Consider the following 25,546-nt stretch of genomic DNA (forward strand, 5'->3'; position numbering starts at 1 on the left):
TTTTATTTTATTTTTTCTCAACATTAATTGTCTATTATATGTATTAGTATAAGTTAAATTATATAACTTTTTTAGACATGAACAAAATTGGGTTATATAGAGGTAAAAAAAGGATAATGTTTTACAAATATTACTCTGTTTACGTAACGAAAGAATGTAAATGTGAAATTTTTGATCTTTATCGCTTTTTATCTAATCTTGGAATAGATGAAAATTGTCTATCTTTTACTATTTTCGATTTTATCTTGGCACATAGAAGAAACAAGAAGGAATTGATCGATCGGTCTTTTATGAAGCATACGTGAGTAAAGAAAGGATGGAAATGGAAAGAATGGAAAGGAAAAAGAGTAGGAAAGAAGCGAAGGAAGTAACGAACGAAGGAAGGTGGAAAGGAACGACAGTCCGTGGCGAGGGACGAATGGACGGATGGCCGGGTAACCCAGATCGGTTCAGTTCAGCCGATCCAACAGAGACCGTCAGCCAGTACCGTCGCGGCCGTCGAACGTGATTCCAACTTTTTGAAGATTCCTTTTTTACTTGAACTCTATTTTAAGTTTTTATCGTTCTTTTTGGAAATATACCACAGGATCAGTGCAAACAGGGAGCTTGCCATTCGCTCACGTTTCATGCAAGAAGACACAGTGTTGATGACACGTGCAAGAAGTAAGAGTGAGTACGTTGTCTAAATGAATTATTTTAATTTGCGATTTAAACTTGATATTAAATACATATCTACTGATACAATTCTCAATCAGAAGTATCTATCTTGATTGATACAATAAGCTATCTTGATTGATACAATAACTACATACAATTATGTATTATATAACGATAAATAGAATATTTCGATGATATCACTTTATACTTATTTGAATATGTTAATAATTATGCAAGTTGAATATTCTTTGAAAGCTGACGATTACAGTAATTATTTTTTGTTCATTTCCAAGAAAGCGAAACGTTGGCGAGCCCGAGGGAGATGCAGTTATTATATGGTAATAAAAGAATCAGCTAGCTGGGAATGTAGTTAGAGTAGGAGGTATATATAAAGAGTCGCGAAAAGTATTATTACACAGCTAAACAGAAATTGGGAAGAAAAGAAAAAGACGTCTATAGAAGGATGTCCGTAGGAAGAAGAAGGTATAAGATGATGACGATAGCGTGGGTCCTCGTGATCCTAACAATGGCGAACGAAGTAAAGCTCAATACTGTACAGTCCTCGTCCTTGAATGTGAACGAGACCTTAACAAATTCGGAGAACGAAGTATTCGATATAAGCACGGACGATCACCCTCATAGAGTGAGTGGCAAACCGAGTAAGTTTGATATAGATATTAATCATGTGACGATGATCGATGATAAATCAAGCTATCAGATTGAGTCTTCCAACACGGAGAACTCGACGAGGAGTTCGATAGACGAAGAAGAGTCTTCTTCGTGCGAGCAAGATCTTTGTGTAGGCGAGAAACTTTCGAATCTTTTGGACGAACTGTACAAGGTCGACGAGTATAATGTTACGGATTCCGTGCAGATAATACGAAGTGAAACCAACAACAAACCGAAGACTAAGAGGGAATTTGAAAAGGAGTTCGAAAGGAGGTCTGATCTTCTTGACGAGCTTCATCGATATGCGAAAGAACACGTGGTTAGGATCAAGATCGATCCCAATACGATCACCGGCAGAAAAGGAAGAACTTTCTTCGATGGTGAGTGTGACACGCGCGTGTGTATATGTTTGTCTGTGAAGAAAAAAAAAGAGAGAGAGAAAGAGAGAGAGAGAGAGAGAGAGAAAGAGAGAGAGAGAGAGAGAGAGAGAGAGAGAGAGAAAGAGGTCATTTAGATCGTAAAAATGTGTTCTAAAACGCTGTCGAATATTCTTAACTGTTTGACTAAGTTGGAATGTATATTAGCACGGAGCAAGGGTGAAGAATTTCAGCTTAAGAATGTTTCTCGGTGCACGATGTCTAAATGACTCTTGTACGAAATTGAAATTGTATGCGCGGGGCACATCAGAGCTAACTTAATACTGATTGGCTTTTTAGAAGGCGAAATTGGGCAAAAGGGTATTTGTTAACAATTGGCGAGAAGGTTTAAAACAAATTTTTCAGTAATTCCACGTCAGGGGGGAAGGAGAGAAAGAAAAAAGAAAAAGGGGAGAAGGATGAAAGAAAATCCAACATTTACCGTGGCATGGCTTATAGGACTAATTGGGCAGGCTTTAATCGGCTGGTACTTTTGCTTTCAGCCCTCTTTCAGGGAAAGAGTACCTTTTTAACAGGATTCGGACTTGGTTTTCTAGCGTTCGGCCTGAAGAAGCTCTTGCTACCGTTGTTCTTTGGCATACAGATTATTAAGAGCGTCTTACTTGCTCTCTTTTTACCAAGTATCATCGGGAGTATCGGTAATATCGTTGGCAAAGGTAATTTTTATAATTAAATAGAGTAAATTAATATAGTTTTTGGCAATGGTATATATATAATAATTAGCGATATTTTCGATATCCTAATTTTGTATTATTAAAAATTTTAAAGTATATTATAATGTAAACAGTGAAATATAAATATATACAAATATAATATAAACAGTGAAAGGCAAAAGTTTTGGAATGGTCAATTATTTTAGAAAATATTGATATATTGGAACAATATTTTAAACCAAAAAAGTAACGTTTACAAAATTTATTAACTGATGATATTTATTTGATTTTGGAATAATCTTGAAAATCCTGGTTAAGGACTACAGTTACAAGAATATTATATAAAAAATGGGGGTTTCGATTTAAGATTTTTGTGTTGACCTTGATTGGGCTTTTCAAGGTCATTACAAAGACAAATAAATATTATCAGCTAATCAATTTTTTTAATCCTACTCTGTTTGTTTGAAACATTTTTCTAATATATCAATATTTTTTGAAATAATGAGATAATTAGACCTTCCGAAATTTATATATATATATATATATATATATATATATATATATATATATATAAAATAGATAATAAAGAAAAAATTAATTCAAATAAATTTAATTGTAAACATTTTCTACTTCTATTTGCTATTATATTTGAATAAGTAAATGATTCGAAAGCCATTTTTATATGCTGAAATAACACCAAATTTATATACTGAAATTTTCATAGGTGTATCATCCTTCGCACAATCTTCCCAAACTGTAACGGCTGCTCCTGAAGAAAACTTTGAGTTCAAGGACAACTTAGATCTTTACAATGACGATTATTTGACGCGACAGCCAGTCGGAACATTGCCAGCTTCTACATTATACGATGAGAATATGATGCAGTCACAGAAAAGCCCAGAGATTTCTTCTAGATATTCCTACGTTGATCCAGCATATACTCATGCTAATACGATTTCCGATCGATATTATATGAGACATGCGGCGCAAGGCTTCACGAAGAAACAAGATTTCAAGGCAAGTGATAGATTTTTTTTCGCGAGTACAGAATAGATTATGAAATTCATCAATCACACTTTCTTTAAACCAAGATGTAAATTAGATGTTTCTTAAAAAGTAAATCTAATAGTTAAATTAGAACAATATCATATTTCTGTTCGATAAAATTGTAATCAAAATAAACAGTTGTCGTAAAATTTATGAGCAAGTGCTCTATGTTTAGAAAGATGTCAATCAAATCGTAATGGTTACGCCGGTTCCCGTTAAACTCACTTTATACATCGTTACTCATTATCATTTCATTAGCACATTAATCCGTGATCGGTTTGCGTCAGTAATATCCAATCAATGTAATGTCCAAGAACTCGAATTGATGTGCCGGTACATCCGGTTCTTCCTTATATAGCTAAAAATTAAGTATATGTATTGATTAAGCGTGGATCGGACACATGTGACGTGTGTTCTACTTTTACAGGACATTAATGATCCTCTTTTGATGTTTGTTTTCTTTTTACTTCAATTTGAATTATGAAAATTACTTTTTCACTTTTTTTGCATACTCATCTATATTGGCACGTAAAACTTAATTTTCCGACATGTATGTCGATAGATCTTCCACGAGATTCCAACGAGCTCGTTGCTCCTGACGAACTACGACCCGTTCTACTCACCTCTACTCTCGCGATTGGATGCTGTTTTCTATCGACTTGGGCACACTAGTGAGAGCTGTAGAGAGTATGCAGTCTGTGCAATGTATCGAAGTCCAGCACGATACGCTCCGTATTCTAATCTCGTTTCTGCTCAACTCTCAAGAGAATTAAACGAGCTGAGGAAACCTGCTAGTGATAATCCGGATGTCTTGAGATTTTTCCGGTACATGAAGGCAGCCAAGGATGGTCAAGATGGTATCAATTGCGAAGACGTTTACGCTAATTGTCCTACCGCCAGAGAGGATCAAAATCTGAGGCAAAATCAGGCCATGCTGGCGACCTATCAGGACATTGACAAACTCGTGCACGCTAGAAAACTTTGAAAGAATATTTGTTCTTTACGTAGAATTGCTGAATACCTTTACGTTGATTCCTTAAAAGAACAAACATTCGATCTATGATAGGATGACGATTATTACTATTACCGTTGACATTGTTACGGTAACCGTTATCTGTATGCATCTGCGATATAAGTAGTATTGTGCGATTTTTCATAATAGAAGGAAAGCAGTTTTTGTAACAGGATATATACTGCGTTCGTGATATTTTTTATTGCAAAGAATAGTTAAGATTGATCGTTCCTGTAGTATGAAAAAAGTGACTTAAGCATTAAAGGAACAATCACTTTTCGATATCGAATATTTTTTTGCGAAAATAACACGATCGACGAACAGTTTTCAATTTTATTTATTTATATGTTTGGATTATTTATTTGTTGCTCGAACGGTGTAATGAAAATAAACGGTGACGTAAATGTTATTTATCTCCCAAAAGTGTGAGAATGTATTGAAGTGGGTTTACTAATTTATTTATTTTTAGTAAAATGTATGACGTGACAGTGTACTTGATTAAAATTACCGAAGTTTATTTAAATAAGAATCTATAGGTACACTAATTAATGTACAATGAAAATAGAATACATTCTTTTGAACGCATTGATTTTTCTTCGATCGAAAACTTACGATTTATTTGCAAATACTAGAATTTTACTTATTTGTTCTTCACTTGATATTTTCGATAAAAATAAAAATGAAAATAGCGATCGAATTCGTTTTATTAGCTCTTTTGTCCTAGACTCAAGAAATTTAAAAATTTAGAAATAAACTGGACGATTGGCTTAGTCGGTGGTAGATGAAAGACAAAATGAAATTAAAATATCCATGTAAGAGGTCGATGACGCATGTGCTGAGCATCAAGTTACGTAAAGGAAAGTTTGTTTCTCTTCATCTTCCTTACAACGATTTCGTCTCTCCAATAGGTTCCGGTCCTATATCCGAGGTCACTTTCACTTTCATTTTTTTAATACTTGCTCTATTCTTAGAATCCTACAGATCCTTCCCTCTCCTTAAAATTGGACCGATCTGTTGTATAAATGCAACGGCCAGTCACTAGCAGATATGTTAAGTTCATTTTGCTTCCTCTCCGGACGCAGCTCCTTCCTTTACTTAGTTTAATACTGAAGGGTAAGTTATACGATTAATTTTTATCTTCTGATATAATTGAAATTAGATTCAATATTATATATTGAAAACGTAACAATGATATTTTTTTAATTTTGAAGAAAAAGATTATGAAATAAATTAGGACATAACAATTTATATGTAATTTTTCGATATTTATGACTTAAATATTAATTATTATCATAATATTAATTAAAATTACTATTAGTAAGAGATTGAAAAAATTATTTATCGATGATTCATTATTGCTTACGTTTATTTTTTGATCGCAAAATTACGAAATTGTCGAAAAGTTAATAATTTGGCTGATCTTTATTCAAAAGACGACACGGAATGAACGTACTGCATATCAGCAGGTGTACGTGAGACCGTGAGCCGGCTTTTACTGTGATCCGGCGATTCTGATTGGTCTCTTCGGTCTAACGGCACTTCGAAGACTACAGCGAATAGTTGGAGTCGTTCGTTCGACTAATGTGTCCGTCGTACAGAAACGTTCGAGAAGCACGCTTTGTAATTCGGAAATAGTGGACATCATGTCGGTTAAAACGTTTTGCACGACGACCATCTGACAAAAAACGATTAAAAGACAAGTAAGAGTTTAATTCAGCATTTTCTTTTTCTTTTTGAATATCAATAGAAAAAGGTAATGCAAGAAAGTTTCATTTGATATAACAGTCTGTGTGCTTAGATATATTACTAATACAAAAGTGTTGAAACTTTGTCAATTATTATTTCGTGAAATTATTTGTCTAGCCTTTATAATCTGAAGAATGATCAATAATCTGTGATCCTTTACTTGTCCTTTAAAACTTTTTTGTATGTATCTTTCATTTTTATATTTCTAATTGTAATCTCATTTTTCAAAATATCCTCAAACGACTTAAAATCTTTCTTTCAATATCGATTTTATTAATTATATTAAAAATTCAATATTTCTCAGAATGTCGATAAAGGTTACGAAAATTTGTGTAGGTACCGGCGAAAGTTAATAGAGGCAGAATGCGACCGGTGCGATTGTTGGTAAGCTGCGTGCTTCTTTTATCCTCTTCGCTGTTGATATGTAGTCAATCTACCGGAGGAAGAGTTACCTTTGCTGAAGAGAAAGGTGAGGAGTTAAGTGGTGGTAAAATTGGTAAGTTGATAGCCTAATTTATTAATAAACAATGCTCGTTTATTCTTTAGAATTCACTGTTTGTTTTAAATAAATATAGTTGAAATAATCGCATTGTGTTGGTGTTACATTAACAATTTCATTTCATTTATAATTTTTATATTTCAACATATTGGTAATTTTACGTTTCGTGGCACACTGGTCTTCATTGAGAATATTTTTTTATCGTATAAATCAAGTCAACCGTATAAATTAAGTTAAACAAATAAAAATCAAATAAAATATTATTTCTTTCAGGTATTTTTGATTCTCAGCAGCCAGATGGGAGATTCTTTAATGGAACTCGTAAAAGTAAAAATCTTTTTGATTGGATTGGTATCGGTATAGGACGAAACATCGACCCGTATTTGGCAAAGATTAACAAGGCTTGTTTGAACGGCGAGCTAGCGGAATGCTTCAAATCTGAAGCACTTTCTTCATTCTCCGAGTTTTTCGATCAGACAGCTTATGTTCTGAACGAAAATGTAAAGGTAGTGCAAATGTCTCGGCAAGTGGTCGCAGACGTTAGCCATCAACCGTATGAATACTCGACGGAACCTAGGTAAATAAATGAAGTTTATAATGGAGTATATGTTAATGAGAATGTAAATTTACAATGGCTTTGTAATATCGTAGATCCGATGAATCGGAATGGGATCAGCTCGTCAAGTTCGCATCAAGAAAAATGGAAAAATTCATAAAGACTATGGCTATAGAAATAGAAGTTCCAACTTCAGAGATTGGTGAAAACGAAGTCTACTCACCAAGATTTATAGATGAAATCGTTGATGAGATTGACACTCTTGAAGATAAAAAGGACTCTCTTTTCTGTGAGTATTCTATTAGTTTGGTTTGAGTTTCTCGATTGGTTTGTATATTATAAATTATTCAAAAGGTTATACTATAAATGACAATTACAATTTTTATATTTTTTAGCTCGTCATCGTTTCCGAAAATTGTTGATACCGATGCTGATTGTATTGAAGCTCTTTAAATTGAAACTATTATTATTTTTACCACTAATCTTCGGCTTGGTGTCTTTCAAGAAATTTTTGACATTTTTGGCTATCGTTATACCAGGAGTAATAGGATTTATGAAATTGTATAAACCTCAAAATTATCAACCACCCTTTTACAGCCAAAGTGGTATTGGGCATCCTTATTACAAGGAGCCCTCCGATCAGCCTTATCCTTACGTAAATCACAATACGGAATATGATGGAAGTTACCACGGAGATACTGTGTCTTATGGACAGAATCTTGCATATCGAGGCTACCGCGAATATCAATCGTAAAAAAAGATGATTTTTTACTTATTATGTATCTATACTTACTTTATTATTTATTATTTACCTTAATTTTGAATTGTTGTTGAATCGAACTGTTTATCAATCGATTGCGAAGCTAGCTAATTCGATCTCGTTTTTGACGTTCTTTTTGACGTTGTTTTCGTAAGTTAGCTCATATACTTAGTATTTAACTATGTCCATGTAATTTCGTGTAAAGATCGATAATGTAATTGATCGATAGTAGATGTACATATATATTATTAATTTATGATTATAAAATCGTTAATATTTTTTTTACAAACGTTTATTATAGATCTTTTGAATAATCTCATGAAGACCGAACATATATATATATATTATTTTTTTACATAAAAACATACAAACATTTATTCTTTGATATTAAGAAGAAAAATAGCTTTGCTGTTAATGTAAATAAAACGAAATAATAAAATTAAATACACGTAACAAGAGATTATAACCAAGAGTTAATAACTCTTATAAACAAGAGTTAATAACCAATAGCTAATAATGGTATGATAGTAATTTGTTAAATTTTTCGTTATGTTCCAATGATTATTTAACCTCTGTGTGTAGTAGTTTTTACTTGTTTTAATGAGATTATACATTATTGAAACAAAGCGAAGCCATATAGAAATATATCAGATAAATGTAGAAAGCATATCATCTCACGTGGTTAGATACATACATTCATCCTCTTCTTCCTGCATATAAATAAAAAAAAGAATAATTGTTTTCACTTCACGGTTTTAAAATGGACTATGTTGAAAGTTTCGCTTGCTCAAGACTATTTTCTTAAGATATATATTTTTTATAATAAACGATTTGAAAGAGCAATCTTTCGTCCAGTGAAAACGGTCAGAAATTGGGACACAGATTTCTTAGGCACGTAAATAAATTGATTATTTGTAACAATTGTCGTCGTCATCATTTATAAATTTGATTGCTATAATGCACTTTCTCCCGATATCAACGAAAACGTCCAATTCATGTTTATATCAGATGCGAATGTGGATCGACTATTCGAGCATCTTTCACTAGTGAGAATCGGATAAGAGGAATTTCGATTTCTTATCAACATTTCACATTCTTTATAAAAAATACACTTGGAAAATAAAATTATATGATTCTGCAGTAAATTAATTGCAAGGATTACATTTCTAATCGTTTTCTCTAATCTTTCGAGCAGATTAATTAAATCAATGTCCACGAAAATAGCATAAATAGATATTGATGGTGGATGAATGCTGGACCAGATAACATTAAGTAGTAGGTCCGGCCGGTTCGCTCATCTTGGCATGAAAATCGTGAACGAGAAAATAATCGTGCTTCATCAGTTCTCTCTCTATCTCTCTCTCCTGGTCTCTTTCTTTTTAAGCACAAAACGGGAAAAGACGAAGATATCCGCGAATAGAAGAGAACTAGCCTGATATGATTCTCACTGGTGCGATCCAAAGAATCGGCTAGAATGGATCCGTTGACCAAGTGACCTCGTTCGTCCGAGAAGACCGGAAGTGAATAGCCATAGACGGGGCGGTATAAGAAAAATGCCATGCCGGAAAGTCCGTGAAAATATTCGCGAGTTCCAGATATCTTTCGGGAATCTTTGATAAAGCTTCAATCGATTTTCTTCTTTGCCTTCGCTCAGTGCTCGTTTTCTAATCCTGCTATTTCAAACGAATAGAATTAACCTTCCAAAGCTTTCTTGCGTTAAACACTCCATGCATTTTTCGTGTTGATCATGATACATGTATCTACATATATAGGTATTTCACAATGTTAGAGAGGCTCAGAATTAAGGTCAAGAAAGAATTCTTGAATTTCTCTCGCGCACGTGCGATCAGTATCGAGACGATTATTTGGCAATATCAAGAAATGCGAATTTTACAAACAGGATAACCCGATTAACTGAAAGCGATTATTCACTTAACATCAATGAAAACGTTAGTGTTACGTAAATCGCTGAATTGATCGTAAAAGGATTAATAAGGAACGTCTTTTCAAAGTAGGCTCGTAGGAAGAATTAGGATAAAAGGTTACACAAGAGAAAGTTAATGAAACGTAGATATTGAAGTACCGCAAGTCGTTAAGCAAGAAAGAGAGAGAGAGAGAGAGAGAGAGAGAGAGAGAGAGAGAGAGAGAGAGAGAGAAAGAGAAAGAGAAAGAGAAAGAGAAAGAGAACGAAGAACGATATGAGAAATGTTGTCGTTTCACGTGTATGTATCTACGCAACATTTTTACGGCTTGTTACCCACGCCATAATGGAGAATCGATAGTTTGTTCAGCGAGTTTTTCCAACGGCAATGTCAACGGATAATAATCTAATTGGAATTCGACACATGTAACGGTCTCGCTCGAAAGTACTCAAAAGCTATTTTGTCTTTTTGTTAGACGAGAATCATATTCTCACGAAGATGTAGATGATGAAGATTAATAGATGATCGATGGACGTTAATGTGATAATCTGCAAGCTTTCCAAGATCGAAGCTCGGCGACGCGGTTAACCTCCGCGATCTTATGTGAAAGCGGTTCTTGGTAGGAAGAAACTAACAGGATTCGAAAACCAGTCGAGCTATTCGCATCTTCCCTTCGAAGTTTTTCCGTGAATCTGGGATGATTCGTCGATCTTTTGTTGATTATAAGATTAAACCGCTCGTTGCTATGTATAAGATTCAAGAATTAGTGTTTCTATCAATTCTTTTTTCCTATTTCATACTTTCGGATGACTTTCAGTTCCAAAATCAATGATAACCTATTACGAACGCTTTCTAGGTTATCTTTATATCGATATCTCTTATATATGAGAAGACTACTTTCATTATCCTTTTCATATAGAGAGTTTACTCTTGTAAATTTAAATCTTTTAATGATAATCCTAGAAACTTGATACATGATTCCTTTGATTGAAATTTTACAAGTAGTTAAGAAATAAAATCCACATTGGAAGACTAAGGTATAAGAGTTACGGTTTGCGTAAAATCCATGGCATTCAAGCGTATGAAAGGTGTATACATGTCTTTGATCTGGATGCGTGCTCCACATCCGTGACATGGTTCTCGTGATGGGTCGGGCTTGATGTCTGCCACCAACGCGAGTGGTTCGAATATGGGCGAACGTATGATGCGTACGTTATACAAGCTCGTGCACTCACACAAGATCATCTCGGGAGCGCCGATAATATACGTGAAACTTCTAGTAAGACCTTATATCCTTGTATGTGGTATATGACTGTTCTTCGAGCGGTTCACTCGTATCTGTGTGCGAAGAATGGGACCAGTTTGCGTGAGTATTCTGAGACGATTAATCTCTTCCAAGTGTCCTCACCTTGGTATCGGCTTGATTCTCTCTTCCGCGAGAGATTCATCCCACGAGAGAGTTGTGTATGATGCGTCCCACCATCAGCTTCTCAATGCCAATATAAATACGTGGATATACGCATACATCTATAGAATTGCTTACCAATACCGAGAAATAATTGGCACTATCATGCAGCAAGCGAGCCACTACTGCTATCGCTCGCTCCTCCTTCTTTCTCTTCTAATGTTGCTTCTGCTTTACTTCTCCTCCTCTAACTTCTTCTTTGTCCTCTTCCTACCTAAGTGGCTGTCCTCCTCCCGAGCTGGTTATTCACACACCTCCTGCAGGAGGTGGTCCACCGAGAAGGCGTTTGCCATATCGTGTTGTACGCATACAACTTGGCTCTACTAAGCCCATAGATCTACCTATATAAAGTAGCCGGGGCGAGACGCGGGTTCAGACGCCTTACCACGCTCGTTCCACGCATCGAGCGTGATACAACGGGTCGCCTCCGTAGATTGAAACTTATCTAGAGTATTAAGTTCGTCCGGTTCTGATAACGTTCGGTTCAAAAACAAATAGGTACGTACGACTCAAAATTTTTTCTCGTTGATTTATCTTCGCTTTCCTTAAATAGATTAATACCGTTTAGGAGATCATGATTATACTTTAGAGTTTATTAATTTCAATTGATTATTTCGCAATTTTTTTTTAGAGCAAGATGAGAGCGGTTTTAGCATTACTGATGATCTACGCTCTAGGTATATGTTTTGCCAATCCTATTGAGAAGCTTGACAAAATCAGCGTTATCGAGCAGCAGTCTATAACAATGACAGATCGAGCGAAATACGAGGAGGAGCTGCTTCGAAAATTGAATAATAAGTGTTCGCAAAACGATATTAGCAGTTGCGTTATGTTGAAGCTTGTGACGTATATGAACAAGCTATTGAAAAAGGCTTCCATTGAGTTAACCGATGACATTGAAATCAGAAAGACTAGCCAAGCTACGGAGGAGGTTATTACATACGAAGCAGGCAGAAGTACGGACGACGAAACGGAAGTACTTAATCTCGTGGCTAACAAAGTCTACGCTTTCGTCAAATCCAGAAGCATCAAGTGGAGAATTCTTCCAGAAGATAATGTCGTCGTGTCTGCTTCTGAGGACAAAAATGGATCTCTCAATCTTGGCCTTTCTATCGAACGCGCGGACAATGCACCAATTCAAGACGGTAATCATACCTTTGATTACTTAATCTGCGTTGAATAATCTATACTTATAGCCTCAAGTATCAAGTTCGAGTCAATGATATAATGAGTAAAAAAAGTATGATGGAGATATTTAACGATTAATCGATTAGTGGTTTTGTTCGATTTTATGATCAATAATAAAGTGGTCCATTGACTTTTTTTAATTATCTTTTCATCGAGACGACGAGCAAAAGAAGGAAAGAAAGTAATAATTGATTTTAAAAAGACAATTGACGTTTTTCAGGTCGTGGTAAAAAAAATAACAACATGGGTCCACTAATGGCAGCAGCTGTATTGAAGATCGGTGTGATCGCTGGTTTGGCCTTTAAGGCTTTGGCATTGTTGGTCGGTAAAGCTCTTTTGCTTTCGAAGATTGCTTTACTCTTGGCCAGTATTATCGGCCTGAAAAAGCTCTTTTCGCAACAGAAGCACGTGACGTACGAAGTCGTCGCTCATCCACATCACTCCTCGAGTCATACCTACAGTTCCGATCATGGACACGGTGATAGCTATTCAAGTGGATGGGCAAGAAATTTCCATGGGCAGCCACCGATTTCTGGCCAAGGAGATGCTCACGATTTGGTCTACTCCGCTCACATCTAATAAAAAAAATGAGACAGAAGACGAGAAGTCAGAAAAATATGCAGGATCGATTAGTTGCTCTGTGAAATCCGTCGTATCGTTCGTATTGTCTTCACAATCTTAGTATTAATTCTTAGGTGTTTACTTTGGTTATTCTAGGATCTTCATTCTCTATTTTTTATCTTCTTTTTTCTATTTCTATTTATTTATATCTTTCTTTCATTTTTGATCATTTACTCTTTTATCATTTCTCTTTCTTTCTTTCTTTTTTTCATCATTTGGGGTGCCTTCACCTCCTAAAAATCCAACAGACACGACTGTGCTACCTTATCTATTTATCATGACTTTGACTCTCTACGCATTATGACGCTAGAATGACGAACATTCGATATATACTCTATCTCTTTCTACATGAGATGTTGTATTTGTTTTACTATTTTTTTTTCTATTATTACACGCGACATTCTTATCACAATAAGAAGACATTAGAGATCTTTCTTATATTATTTTCTGATATCTCAAGAATTGAATATCTATTGAAAGAGATTCATAAAATAGTTATACCGAATATGATAGACGTTATCAAGACCAAGGATGTATACCCGACCAAAAGACAAGAAACGGAAGACAAAGTTGAATCGTGTCTACGAGTATCCAAAGTAACAAATATCGCTTGCTAGTATTTATTTTTGTACCATTAATTTATTTCACTTCTTCATTATCGACAGTGCAAATGTATCATAACGTTATGTTTAATATTCTTTGTTGTATAAATAAATATTTATTGTTTTTATAATATAATGATTTATTCGTAATGTTATCGTTTAATTAGAAGAACGCGAAATTAAAATAAGATCCTTTTTTTTCTTTTACTTTATTATTATTCTCGGAAATGTATAGAAATTGTAAATTTTTAACTATATAATTGTAATTGGTCTTTCTCGATTCTTATAATTAACTATCGCACGGTAAGATATCTTTCCATTTGATACATCCGGCGTTTATCTCTATTTGTTACGCCATATGAACGTGGAAAATTATATTTTTCTGTAACAAAGAATACGAAAAGAAAACAGAATGGCAGATAACTTCACAACGTCTCTTTTTAAACTTTGTTCATATCGAAGAATGAAGATAATGCGGAATCTCCTATCAATTCTTATTCTGTTCGGCCTATTAACCGGTGCCGGTTGTAAAACTAGTTTCCAAAAAAAGGAAGAATCTAAAATGGATACGCACGGCTATTCTCCAAGTAAACGTAAGTCATTTAGAATTCTTCTCTCTTAAATCATTCTACTGGAATGCTTATAAATATGACAGACATCAAATATCAATGAAATAGTAATGATTTACGTTATTTAAAAATCAAAGATTACAATCTCATTTTGATACTAATTAATAATTTGTGAGATAAACCTGTAAATCTACGAAAGAAAAAAAATTGCAGACGATAGCTAAAACAGAACAATTGTGCAACGGAACAAATTAAAAAAATTAATGTTAAATGAAAAATAAGTTCTTAACAGTAAAAAAATTTCTCTTAAATTGAATGAGCTTGAAGTTAAATAAGAAATAAGCTCGTAACAGTAAAACAGTTTTTCTTAAATTAACTGAACTCGAAGTTTGAACGATGCTTCCCGCATTGCAAAACTTAGCGGGACTTTAGCGTCTGGTAAAATGATAAACAGTGTAACGATTCAATCTTAGACACGTGACTAAACGTGTTATAGAAAATAATTTATAGACTATTGTAGTTGATGAATACGCATAATTCAAATACCATTATTACTATAATATCTATTATTTCATTTTTAAGTGCTTTGAAATCAATATTAAATTCAATTTTATACTTTAATATAAACATATTTTTGTTCCGACAGAGACTTTTTTTTTAACAAGTTACTGATATTATTACATATCATTGACTACTGTCGGATTAAAATTTCTGTTTTTACTGCCATCATTTTGACGAATTTAAATCTATTTATTTCCTCTATTATGACTGTGAAAAATTATTTTTTCACAGGTAGAAAGCTATTTTGAAGCGACATCCATTGGTACGTTAGAGCTGACTATTGGCTTTTTCTACTAAAAATTCGAGTACGTTGACACTTATTGATATACGAATATGCAAATCTTTTAAAAAATATTCTTGTAATAAATCTGTTTCTCTATTTTTTTTAGAGATCCTTATGAATTAACCAATTTTTCCGCAACAAAGAAATAGAAATTTAAATTTGACAATTCTAAGACATTGATTGTTAAGAAATTAATAGCGATAAATTCCAAGGGAGAAAATTTGCTATTAGACAATATCCTGGAAATACAAATGCGTTTGAATGAAAAATAATATAAATAAAACATTACACAATGAACTGTATTTAACGATTAATAAACAAAATAATAAATCGAAGTATTTTCTAAGGTGAAAACACAAAATATCATTAACAAAATAAGATATTATAACAATAAATCAATAGTAAAGCTAATCGAAAGTGAAACGAATAAGTTTCGAATGAACAGGATATTAAATGTTTTGATTTCAAAGAAAAAATTAATGTAGAGTTCAGGAAAAACATCTTGTATTCATACGCTGACCTACTTCCATATGATCGCTTTCTCCATCACGATTGAAAAGAATTGGACGAAAGAGACGTGCGTGATGAGGAACCACTTCGTTTATGATAGGTTCCTGCTAGATTCGTGTTTATGTACGTGTAAAAGAGAGAATTAAAAGGAAGTCCAAAAGGAAGTATTCTTTATTCGTTTTCTTTTCAGGAGCACATCGACTTTCGATTTCTTATCTACAAATTATATTTTTTGTAAACTCTAGAAACATTGAATGTGTTTTACCATTTTTAAGATGTTTTTTTTTTATTAAGTCAACGTAATACCGAAGCCGTTTAAGTTCGATTAAATATAATACTTAAATGTTAATATAATTCTTTCTAAACCTTATTGGCTTTTTTTTTACGAGGATATATATTAATTTATTTTAAGGTATCAATTATTAACAAAATTGTTAACACAAATATGACGAAAAAACTATATAGATTTCTTTTTCTATTGGAAAATAAAAAAATTATTCTATAACATCCTCAAAATAAATAAAAAGTTGTTTCTTTTTAAAAGAAACAAAAAGAAACAAAAGTTAAAAGAATTTTAAAAAAGAAGTTAAATAGAATCAGAGAGAAAAAAGAAAGTAGATCGTCGATGAATATTGGATTTAAGAAATCTCAGAACGATCGTACGAGGATTGCATCGATCAATATAAGACGTCCGTGTGCGATTGCGTCGTCCGAAGGAACGAAGTTGCCGGTATCGAACCGGCTCTAGTTATACCTGTCACAGGTCCGTGATGCGTATATAGCGTCGGAATCGAGAATATGGAGGGAAGTGGAACAGAAGAGAAAGGCTCGGAGATGAACTAGATTTGTCTTCTCTCTCTTTCTTTAGAAGATAGATACTCATCGTTTCTCTCGCTTCCTACCTTTCCTCGATCCTCATCCTCATCCTCCTTTTCCTCCTCCTCTAGTTTTCCCTCTGCCTGTGATCTCAAGATTTCGAGCGTATCAAACTACTATACTCGCGTCCTTCTTTCTTACGAGCCGAAACGAAGTCTACTGAAGCGACTAAGACTTTTGACGATTTCTGTCCATATTTCTTTATCCATATGGTTTCTGAGTTGTCTTTTAACTATCGAGTAAGATCAATCATGCAAAATCGTTCCTCACCGAAAGACCTTTATCGAGATCATCGAGAAATTTGCCTTTTCCGGGGATAAGAATTTGTATCCGGCTGGAAAATCAAAGATCGTTAACGTTTCTCCAAGACGTCACGGTCACAATCGAGATTCGAAATTAGTACGCTCTCTTTTTCCGTTCCACTAACAAGAAGAAGATCGCGCAAAGGTTAGAGATTGTTTCAGAAAAGGGAAGGGTGGATCATAAGGAGGAAGATATCTCATCGGACAATGATCTAGAAACAAACGCTATAGAATCTCATCATAGATATTGCATCTTTTCTACGTTCTCCTTTCATAAGTTAAGTGAATGAGGGAAGGAAAAGAGAGAGGGAAAGGTAGATAAGAGAAAAAAGTGTTCTTCTAGCAAAAGCGTTGTCTAGGTATATGTCTCTCTTTTTCTTTATCGGTCGAACGCTCGCCGTAACGCTCTAAAACGCTTACTTCACAAATAAAAGATTGCACTAGACGAGGAGGATAAGGATCTTATTTATAATGTACGAAAAAGAGTGTAAGCTAATGCATCGCAAGGGAGAGGAGAATGGCTAGTCCGTTCGTTTCATCGAGACTTCTTTATTCTCTTTTTTACTTTTTTTCATCCTTCTATGATCACCATCGCGGCATGTAGATCTATATAAATGGGATTTGCAGAGCGTTCTGCTGCAGCACTCGGATCTCTGCCGTAGGTTCCACAGTATCACTTCGCCATTTCTACCCTCTTACGTAAAAACGGTCGACTTTATTATTGGCGAATTTGAAGAAAGAAGAAAAACGAAGGGAGACGGATATGTCGCGGAAAATTTCCGCACGTTGGACGCCATCTATTGTAGAGCGTTTCCTTCTTATCCTCGCAACATTTCTTTGTTTGTCGAACGTGATAGCTATCGATCGTGGCCTATCTAAAGATTTTGCTAACGCCTGGAAGGACTTTTCGACCGATTGCTCGGCAGAAGAACCAAAAAATCTTTCGGTATCGTGTCAGGGAGTCAGGATTGTCAGACAAGTCGTTCAGCAACTTCTCGAGAACTCCAGCAAAGAACCGGATATAGAGATCTTCGATGGAATTAGTCTGGTTGAAGTGGAGGACGCAAGTTCCTCGCGAAAAGGAAGATTCCTCAAAGACTTCGGTAGTATGACGCCGTTGCTACAATTTCTTGAAGGTCGAGAGTTAAGGGTGAAGTTGCCAAAATTATTACCGCAAAATTTTGAAACAGTTTTTGAGAAGACTATGACCGCTTCAATGATCGGCGAAGGTTGGTCCAAGTTGGTAGAAAATTAAGTGAGAATTAAGATATATTTTATATTTTATATGATTGTTTTCCATTCAACAGGTGGAAGAGCACGTGGCGGAGGAGGTTTGGGTGGAGGCGGAGGAGGTGGTGGTGGTAAAAAGGGTGGCAGTGGACTAATGATAATGGCTCTAATGATGGGTAAAATATTTACGATTATTAAATCATTCATTCTTAATGGACAATCGAATTTATGTTATATGGTGTATTGCCAGGTAAAATGATGGCTGCCATGGGATTTGGTGCACTTGGTCTTTTAACGATGAAGGCATTAATGGTGTCCGGTCTTGCTCTGATGCTGTCCATAATCATCGCTGTGAAGAAATTAGCCAGTAGTGGAGACGACGGAGGTGGACACCATGTGGTTTACGCGCAAGAAGTCGGTCATCATCATCGTAAGAAACGTAGTATGTCCGAGGAGAACGATGACATTCTCAACTTGCCTTACAGAGGCTACGCAAATCTTTACGGAGATCTGAAGGGGTCCTGACGCGACAACCAATTTTACAATTAGTAGAATCGTTTATAAGACTTAAGACATGCTTCGACGTGTACGAGCGAGGATAATGACGAAACGACTTTAAATAGACGGCAACGTTACGAACGTAGTGACAAAGACATTAACAATGACAACATGGACCAATGATTGGAAATTGACTTTACACGACAACCGACGACGAACTTTAAAAATTTTTTCGACGATCACGAACGACTCGTAACGAGCAAGAACGAATACCGACGAACGAACCAAAGTATACGATCAATCTTTATTTATTTTTTTCTTTTACTTCTTCTTATTTATTTCTTTTTTCTTCTTTCTTATTTATTACTTATCTCGAAACGACGGTAAGACAACGCGATTCGTTGACAAGCGTAATTCTGATCTTTATTAACCGACGATTAATTTTACGCTCAACACGTCTCGCAGCTTTTTATTCACAAATATATGTATACAATTAAATTTAAGTTATTTAAATAAATTTAGACTTCTGTAATCAATCGATATGTATTTGCCTTTAATTTTAATCTTTGATCACGCATCTACGCACGCGGATATTTATCGTTTATATTAAATATAATATTGATTCTTAAACGTTCTTCCGTTCTTCTAAAAATATTTAACAAACAGAAAATATTTGAATTAATTAGAGAACGGAAGTGTATCTTTCAAAGACGTTCATTGAAATGATATGAGGAGGACTGGCAAAGGGAATAAAATTGACACAAGAGAGGCGATCGAGTTAAGGGGGGACGGCTTCGAGGATCCGAGAAAGAGAAAAGTGTGTCAGTGAACTGCCACGCTGACCGACGGCGTGCGATGCATATACACCTGTTCGCGGATACGCCTAGCATCCTAGCTTTCGATGCAAAGCGTGCCTTTTATAAGTGGATCAATAGTTTTCCTCTTCCACCACTAGAATCTAGGAAAGCTTCAAGCCACGTTACAAAACAAAATATAAAACACTCTGTACTATTTATTTATGCTGCTCGTCTCTCTTGCATGTTCACGCGCATTCGAATCTTTGGTTCATGAGTGAGAAATTATTTGTTTTGCTCGAAGAAAGGTTTATCGAACTAGAAAATTAATTATGCGAAAGCAGTGGAATCCATTTTTTTTGCTTCTTTTTCTTCTTTCCTTACGATCTTCGTCATACTATCTCTCTTTTCCTTTTATTTACGAAAAGAAAGAGAGAATATCTTCGCTAGGAAAGTGGAAGCCGTAGACCTACTGACACACATTTGCGAGACGGTTCCTTTTTTATGTCTCGAATATCATAAAACGTGCCGGCAAACCTTGAAATCGGTCCAGACGCAATGTGAAGTCCGTGCAGGTACTTCTCCGGAGTTTCGCTATTTGTTGATCGAAATGTTAATTGGTCTTCTTTTTTCAAATATTATACATAGTATATATTTACTGTTCTTTTGACGAATCGTTTCTTTGAAGTCGAAACCACTTTCTATCTCGTATCTCAAAGTCTCTTCTTCGGTTTCTATCTGTCTTTTTTTCTTTCTTTTTTACTCTTTTCTTTTCCTTCGCTTCTCTCCTGTTTTTATTCCCATCAACAAAATACTTTCTAATCTACCAAGCTACTAGGTGATTTCGTCGTTTACTTGTATTTACTTTCGTCGATATTTCCTCCTAACTTTCGATACCTATTTAATTTGAAATTCGACGACTATTACTCCTTTGACATATATACGCGCTCACTCGCGGAGCATTGCGAATAGAGTATTAACGAAGAATCGATTTTTTGTTTTTGAGTGCAATTCGAGAAGGTTATTGCGTTTCGAGTCGCAATAAGTCCTAATCATTTTTTCGATAGAAGATTTCTTTAATCGCTATCGTTAATAGCGATATAATAATAAATATTATAAGTCGTTAAGACTCGGAAATGGTCTATTAATATTTCAGTTTTCTACCACAGTAATCGAGTTGTGAGGTGTTGAGAAGAGAAAAGATGAGAGACACATAGATCGTTCGCCAGGGATATGAGGACTCCGTTATATTCCTAACTCATTACGATCCATGGAAGAGGAAAATTTAAAATTCAAATTGGGGAAGGAGCGTAGTTACCGATTGATTTTTCAGGTCGCGCATGCGTCTTGTCGCGATGTGGAAGTTTGAAGAAAAGATACTACAATCTTTCTAGAATCCAAAAAATTTCAATTTTATGAATTCTTTCAGCTTGCCGAATGTAGTCACAAATCCGGAAATAGAAGGAAAGAAAGAGACGGCATGACACCCATACAAACTTTCTCCGATTCGAACGGAAAATAACGTAGGAGGTAAAGATCTTTTGATATCTCAAATGCACTTCATACAGATCTCCTTTTCGTGTAGTACTGGAATAATCTCATCGTAGGAGATTGAATGGATTGCTTTCTCGTACTAACCTACACGATATCTTTTCAAATACATTTCAGAATCTAATGGAATTTCGTTGAATATCTAAAAGCTCTTCGAAGTAGTCAAATTTTATCAGAAATAATTATTTTGTATTATCGATGGTAATATTTATATCATAACAAAGAATAAATATTAAGTTTGCAATATCTATCTTTGAAAAAATCAATTTTAAGCGAGTTAACATGCATAAAAGGATAAGATACGATTAGACACGAGATAAATTTTAGTATTTACATTTAGAAAATAAGAAGATTAACCTTGTCAAGAATATGATTGATCAAAAGTCATATTCTTTTTGGTGAAAATAACAATTTTACTACTCTGGGCGTGTTCATGACTTAGCGGTCGGTGGTGCAAGCATAAGGAGAAACTTTGGTTTTACTTTTTAAGGCTCGCTCTTCCGAGGGGAACATATGATCGACCGAGAGAATTCTGAGAGTTACCCAATGACCGAGAAAAGATGAATGACTACTGACGTAAGATCGAGTACGAGATTCAACTCCTTTTCATTGAATTCCTTTTTATATAGCGAGTTGTATAAGTTAATGGATAATATACATTGTTTATTTTGCGAACAAATTAATGTTTAAACGAAAGGAAATTGAAAAATATAGCTAACTCTACAAACATGTAACAACGAGTGAATATCTAATAGGTATATAATCAGCCAAAGATTATGTTACAAGCTGGTTTAGTCGACAATGTGACTAGCCTACTAAGAAGTACTATAGTCTCATGAAACTCGAATTGTGTGTGTTTTCTGTAAGCTGTCATTCGATACTTTGAAATTCGCGCGTGTGTCGGAAGGAACGAAACGAAAACGAGAGAGAGACGTTATCGCTGGCCCCTGAGAGCAGCAGGTCAGAGTAGAAAGTGGTGTTCGTCGCGATGAAGGTCGTATCCGGGATGTTTGAACTTGATCCTTACTAGTTTTCTTTCATTCATGCCGATCGTCCTCGAGTTTCGCATCCGCCAAACTCGATGGATTCGTCGATCGTATCATAATTCTGTTGCAGTTTCACAATGCCAAAGGAAGAATATGACCAATTTTTAGACTTTTACCTCCTACATGTTCGTTCCTCTTCTTCAAAAGAAAAAGCAAACGAGTTGGTAAGGCTATCGATATCAATTATGTGGGCGTTTTATGTTAACGAGTTATGATAAAGTCTAACGAGGTTTCTTATGTATACGCTTCTTTTATGTTCTTTTCTATCGTTTACCGTAAGCTTTATCTCGATGATATATGTACTATAATCAATATAAATATTTAATATAAAGCAATGGTTTGTAAAAAAAATTGCAATCAATAAACAAATTGATCATTAGTACATAAGAATTTCAAATATCGGTGACTTCAAATTTCAGAACACTCTTTTGTGTAGCATAATTTTCTAAAAACTTGGACAGAGACTCGTAGAATTGTTCGTTTGACAAGGCGGTTAGTTTGTCCTCTATTCGCTCGCCACAGGCAGGTCACAGATCGCAATAACCCAATAGACACCTACAAGATGATGCTAGCCACACACTTATCGTTGTTTGAACGAATACCCGCATACAAGGGGCCGTTTAAACGGCCGCGACAAGGACAAGGTAAGAAGAGGTTTGGTCATGTGCGCGCGAACGCTTACGAATGAACGAACGAACGCACGTGACGCACGCATATAGGAAGGAAAAAGAAAAAAGTAGAGGTGGGGCGTATGTGGTGGCGATGGTAGAGGGGTCCACCAAATATAAGCTTAAGAGATTGTCCGATGGACCACACGAAATTTCACTACGCAACCGGTACAAGTTTCGAAAAAGGGCGACTCCTAATCTCCTGAAGATCGTTTGTTCGCGCGAGATTTGATTGTTCGGTGTGATACTTGGTGCAAGGAAAAAGGGAGAGACACAGAAATGAATTTATTAATAATCGTGTACCTAACGACTGCTGTTGTCTTCGTGGCAGGTCAGAATCTTGATGAGTGTCTCCAGCAGGACAGCATATCATGCGTGCAAAAGAGCATCTATAGGAAGGCCAAGGAATTTTTTGGAAAGGACAGTTTAGAGATTGTACCAGGAATCAACCTGATCAGGAATCAGGATGCTAATTCGGATGGCAGAAATGCTAGATCCAGTAAAAATTTGATCTATGATCAGGAAATCGATGGTGCTAATGATGTCGCCGAAAGACAGAACGTTCTTGAGAGTTTTGTTGGTGAAGAAGCTAGTAATTACTTCACTGGACGGAGTTTAAGGGTAATGCTGATTATATCATTGATTAAAGATTTTATAGATCTATGAAGTTTGGACCTTTTATTGATTCCTATCGTTGGAAAAGAAATTTAATTATAAATTTTTGTGATAGATCAACTTTGCGCCAGCCGTTGAGAAAATTGGTGAAGTCGCTCGTACAATTAACGACTCCATGCCTCAAGAAATTCATCAGGCAGCCGATGAGATCGTCGAAGGTAATGTTCCGAGCCGATTTAGTTTCTAAAACTAAAAAAAGATATCAATTTTTCAAGTAACATTTTTAACAAATTTTTTTGTATTCGTTGTCTCATAATTAATTCTTTATTTTCAGGACGAGTCAAGAAGTTAAAGCTTCTGAAATCTGTGATTCCTCTCCTGATCGCCGCCAAAGCTAAAATCGGTGCGCTTGCTACCGTTGCTTACTTTTTTATCGCGCTGATTGCCAAAAAAGCTATCGTTGCATCACTTATTTCTATTGCAATCTCTGCCTTTATTGGATTGAAATATCTTTGGTCCTCTAAATCTGGCTCCAGCTTCACTCCCTATAATAGTGGTTGGAGCGGTGGTATCAGCAACATCGGTTGGTCTGCACCTGTTTCTTCCGGTGGATGGGCTACCTCCGGTTCTGGAGCCTGGGATGACGGACATTATGCTCAGAATCAAGCTTATTCCAGCTATCATCATCGACGATAGTTTCCTACATTCATGTCGATTTGTCGAAATCCTATTTCAAATCCTTTCATTATTATTGATTATTTCTCGACACGTCGCGCGAACAAGTAACGAAAAAAAAGAATTATTTATATTTATTTATGTGTGTGTGCGAATCAACCGTTGTATAAATTCAGTCGGTTCGAAAGTGAGATCATCTTCTTGTACATAATAATTAATAATATCAATATTCTTGTTCTTATTATTTAGCCACGTGAGCGTTCACGAATGGAACGAACGAATCAAAACACAGAAACTAGTCTTGCGAGTAAAGGAACGCGAGTTCAGCAAGTATTTTCTTTTTGTGCACGATAACACGAATGTATGCGCGTTGCATCTTCCGAATGCGTGTAATGTCCGTGCGAGAACTAACTCTCTCTCCATTTCCTTCCTATCCCTCCTCCGATCGATCTTCTTTGCTCCTTTTCTTTTTTCTGCTCACCGCAGATCAAAACCATCTAGTCTACCATCATGGATGTACGTGGATTCCATTAACCTACTAGCCCGTATAACTATCGATTTTATAATATGGTCATTGTAATCCTTTTAATATAATTTATACGAAAAAAGAAAAATCTACATTTATTTATTACTTTATTCATTATCTTGATAAGTAAACGTATAACATTTTTATGATGATATTAATTGTAAAGTGAAATCGGAAAATAAAGAAAGTCATTTTCTTTTGTTTTGAATGTACTTAGTACATTCGTTAGTACTAAGTTATTAATTTCTAATAACTTAACTGATGTTATTAATTTCTTCTACTATTTGGCAATATATCAAATATTATGAAATATATCGCTCGCCGATTTTACTCTTGCACTTTGCTTTTGTTTCACTCGAGCGTAAAGTAGCACAATAAGTATAATCGAAAACGAGAGTTAAGTATTAATGCAAGAGAAATAAATTAATAAGAGACATTAAGAAATTTATGGCTGATACAGGTCGATCGTTTGTCGTCTCTTCTCTTCGCATTGAAATCTCCGTGTCCATAAAGTCGAACAAGCCGGCGAAAAGAGAAATCATCCGTGGCATCATATCAAACTTTCCACTCTTCCGAGAACGCCCGAAACATATTTTTTATACGAGTGAAATTGTCATCCAGTACAAACAGCCATATTATAAATAAAGAATACATTATTCAGAAAGATGCCTATTATTTCAAGGACATAAAGTTTCACAATAAGAACTTTATGTTCTTGAAATAGCCCCATGGACGAGGTTAGATCATTTCCTCGAACGTAATCTTACGAATATACATATAATCTTACGAGATACATATATAAAATGTTTTATTAATATATTTATTAAAATGAAATTAAAAATCAAGAAAATGAAATTTTATGTAGGTTAAAAATATCTTTTTATTGAAGTTACGTCGCTGAAGATGAATTTTATAACTCGATTCTTTTGAGGAAACAAAATGCGTAGCTAACGGATTGTACCGTATGACATGTCAGTTGGTCAATAAGTACAATTTGCAAACTGGTGA

The 25,546-nt window shown here is 35.1% G+C and overlaps 5 protein-coding genes and 1 long non-coding RNA gene across 14 annotated transcripts; all 6 read left to right on the forward strand.

Moving 5' to 3' along the window:
• Nucleotides 1-320: 320 nt before the first annotated feature.
• On the forward strand, nt 321-5,066 carry Osi24 (Protein). 6 transcript variants are annotated; one of them, XM_085664687.1, is made up of 6 exons: nt 321-673; nt 951-995; nt 1,077-1,706; nt 2,246-2,419; nt 3,141-3,433; nt 4,026-5,066. In XM_085664687.1, exons 2-6 carry the CDS (start codon nt 980-982, stop codon nt 4,446-4,448), a joined length of 1,536 nt encoding a protein of 511 aa, XP_085520813.1. In that variant the 5' UTR covers nt 321-673; nt 951-979; the 3' UTR covers nt 4,449-5,066. The 6 variants fall into 6 exon arrangements, with proteins under 6 accessions (XP_085520813.1, XP_085520812.1, XP_085520809.1 ...); XM_085664686.1 differs by having other exon boundaries at nt 321-669; nt 1,064-1,706; XM_085664683.1 differs by having other exon boundaries at nt 321-669.
• A 463-nt stretch (nt 5,067-5,529) lies between these two features.
• Osi2 (DUF1676 domain-containing protein Osi2) lies at nt 5,530-9,049 on the forward strand. 4 transcript variants are annotated; one of them, XM_085664760.1, is made up of 6 exons: nt 5,535-5,588; nt 5,909-6,175; nt 6,558-6,717; nt 6,994-7,297; nt 7,372-7,565; nt 7,672-9,048. In XM_085664760.1, exons 3-6 carry the CDS (start codon nt 6,585-6,587, stop codon nt 8,028-8,030), a joined length of 990 nt encoding a protein of 329 aa, XP_085520886.1. In that variant the 5' UTR covers nt 5,535-5,588; nt 5,909-6,175; nt 6,558-6,584; the 3' UTR covers nt 8,031-9,048. The 4 variants fall into 4 exon arrangements, with proteins under 4 accessions (XP_085520889.1, XP_085520886.1, XP_085520887.1 ...); XM_085664761.1 differs by having other exon boundaries at nt 5,939-6,175; XM_035873455.2 differs by having other exon boundaries at nt 5,942-6,175.
• A 2,680-nt stretch (nt 9,050-11,729) lies between these two features.
• LOC118444863 (uncharacterized) lies at nt 11,730-13,893 on the forward strand. Its single transcript, XM_035873571.2, has 3 exons — nt 11,730-11,921; nt 12,055-12,568; nt 12,832-13,893. Exons 2-3 carry the CDS (start codon nt 12,061-12,063, stop codon nt 13,188-13,190), a joined length of 867 nt encoding a protein of 288 aa, XP_035729464.2. The 5' UTR covers nt 11,730-11,921; nt 12,055-12,060; the 3' UTR covers nt 13,191-13,893.
• A 179-nt stretch (nt 13,894-14,072) lies between these two features.
• LOC118445058 (uncharacterized) lies at nt 14,073-16,064 on the forward strand. The gene is made up of 3 exons (XR_014981814.1): nt 14,073-14,427; nt 15,196-15,269; nt 15,354-16,064. It is a non-coding gene; the product is annotated as an uncharacterized LOC118445058 (long non-coding RNA).
• A 1,496-nt stretch (nt 16,065-17,560) lies between these two features.
• Nucleotides 17,561-19,210, forward strand: LOC118442241 (uncharacterized). Its single transcript, XM_035867606.2, has 3 exons — nt 17,561-18,164; nt 18,243-18,341; nt 18,416-19,210. The coding sequence occupies exons 1-3, from the start codon at nt 17,699-17,701 to the stop codon at nt 18,688-18,690; spliced, it is 840 nt and encodes a 279-aa protein (XP_035723499.1). The 5' UTR covers nt 17,561-17,698; the 3' UTR covers nt 18,691-19,210.
• A 3,596-nt stretch (nt 19,211-22,806) lies between these two features.
• Nucleotides 22,807-24,598, forward strand: Osi6 (DUF1676 domain-containing protein Osi6). Its single transcript, XM_035867592.2, has 3 exons — nt 22,807-23,343; nt 23,453-23,555; nt 23,672-24,598. Exons 1-3 carry the CDS (start codon nt 23,002-23,004, stop codon nt 24,031-24,033), a joined length of 807 nt encoding a protein of 268 aa, XP_035723485.1. The 5' UTR covers nt 22,807-23,001; the 3' UTR covers nt 24,034-24,598.
• The last annotated feature ends 948 nt before the right edge of the window (nt 24,599-25,546 follow it).

The sequence above is a fragment of the Vespa mandarinia genome, chromosome 2 (assembly GCF_050613455.1).
Source record: "Vespa mandarinia isolate Hongniang chromosome 2, ASM5061345v1, whole genome shotgun sequence".
NCBI lineage: Eukaryota > Metazoa > Arthropoda > Insecta > Hymenoptera > Vespidae > Vespa > Vespa mandarinia.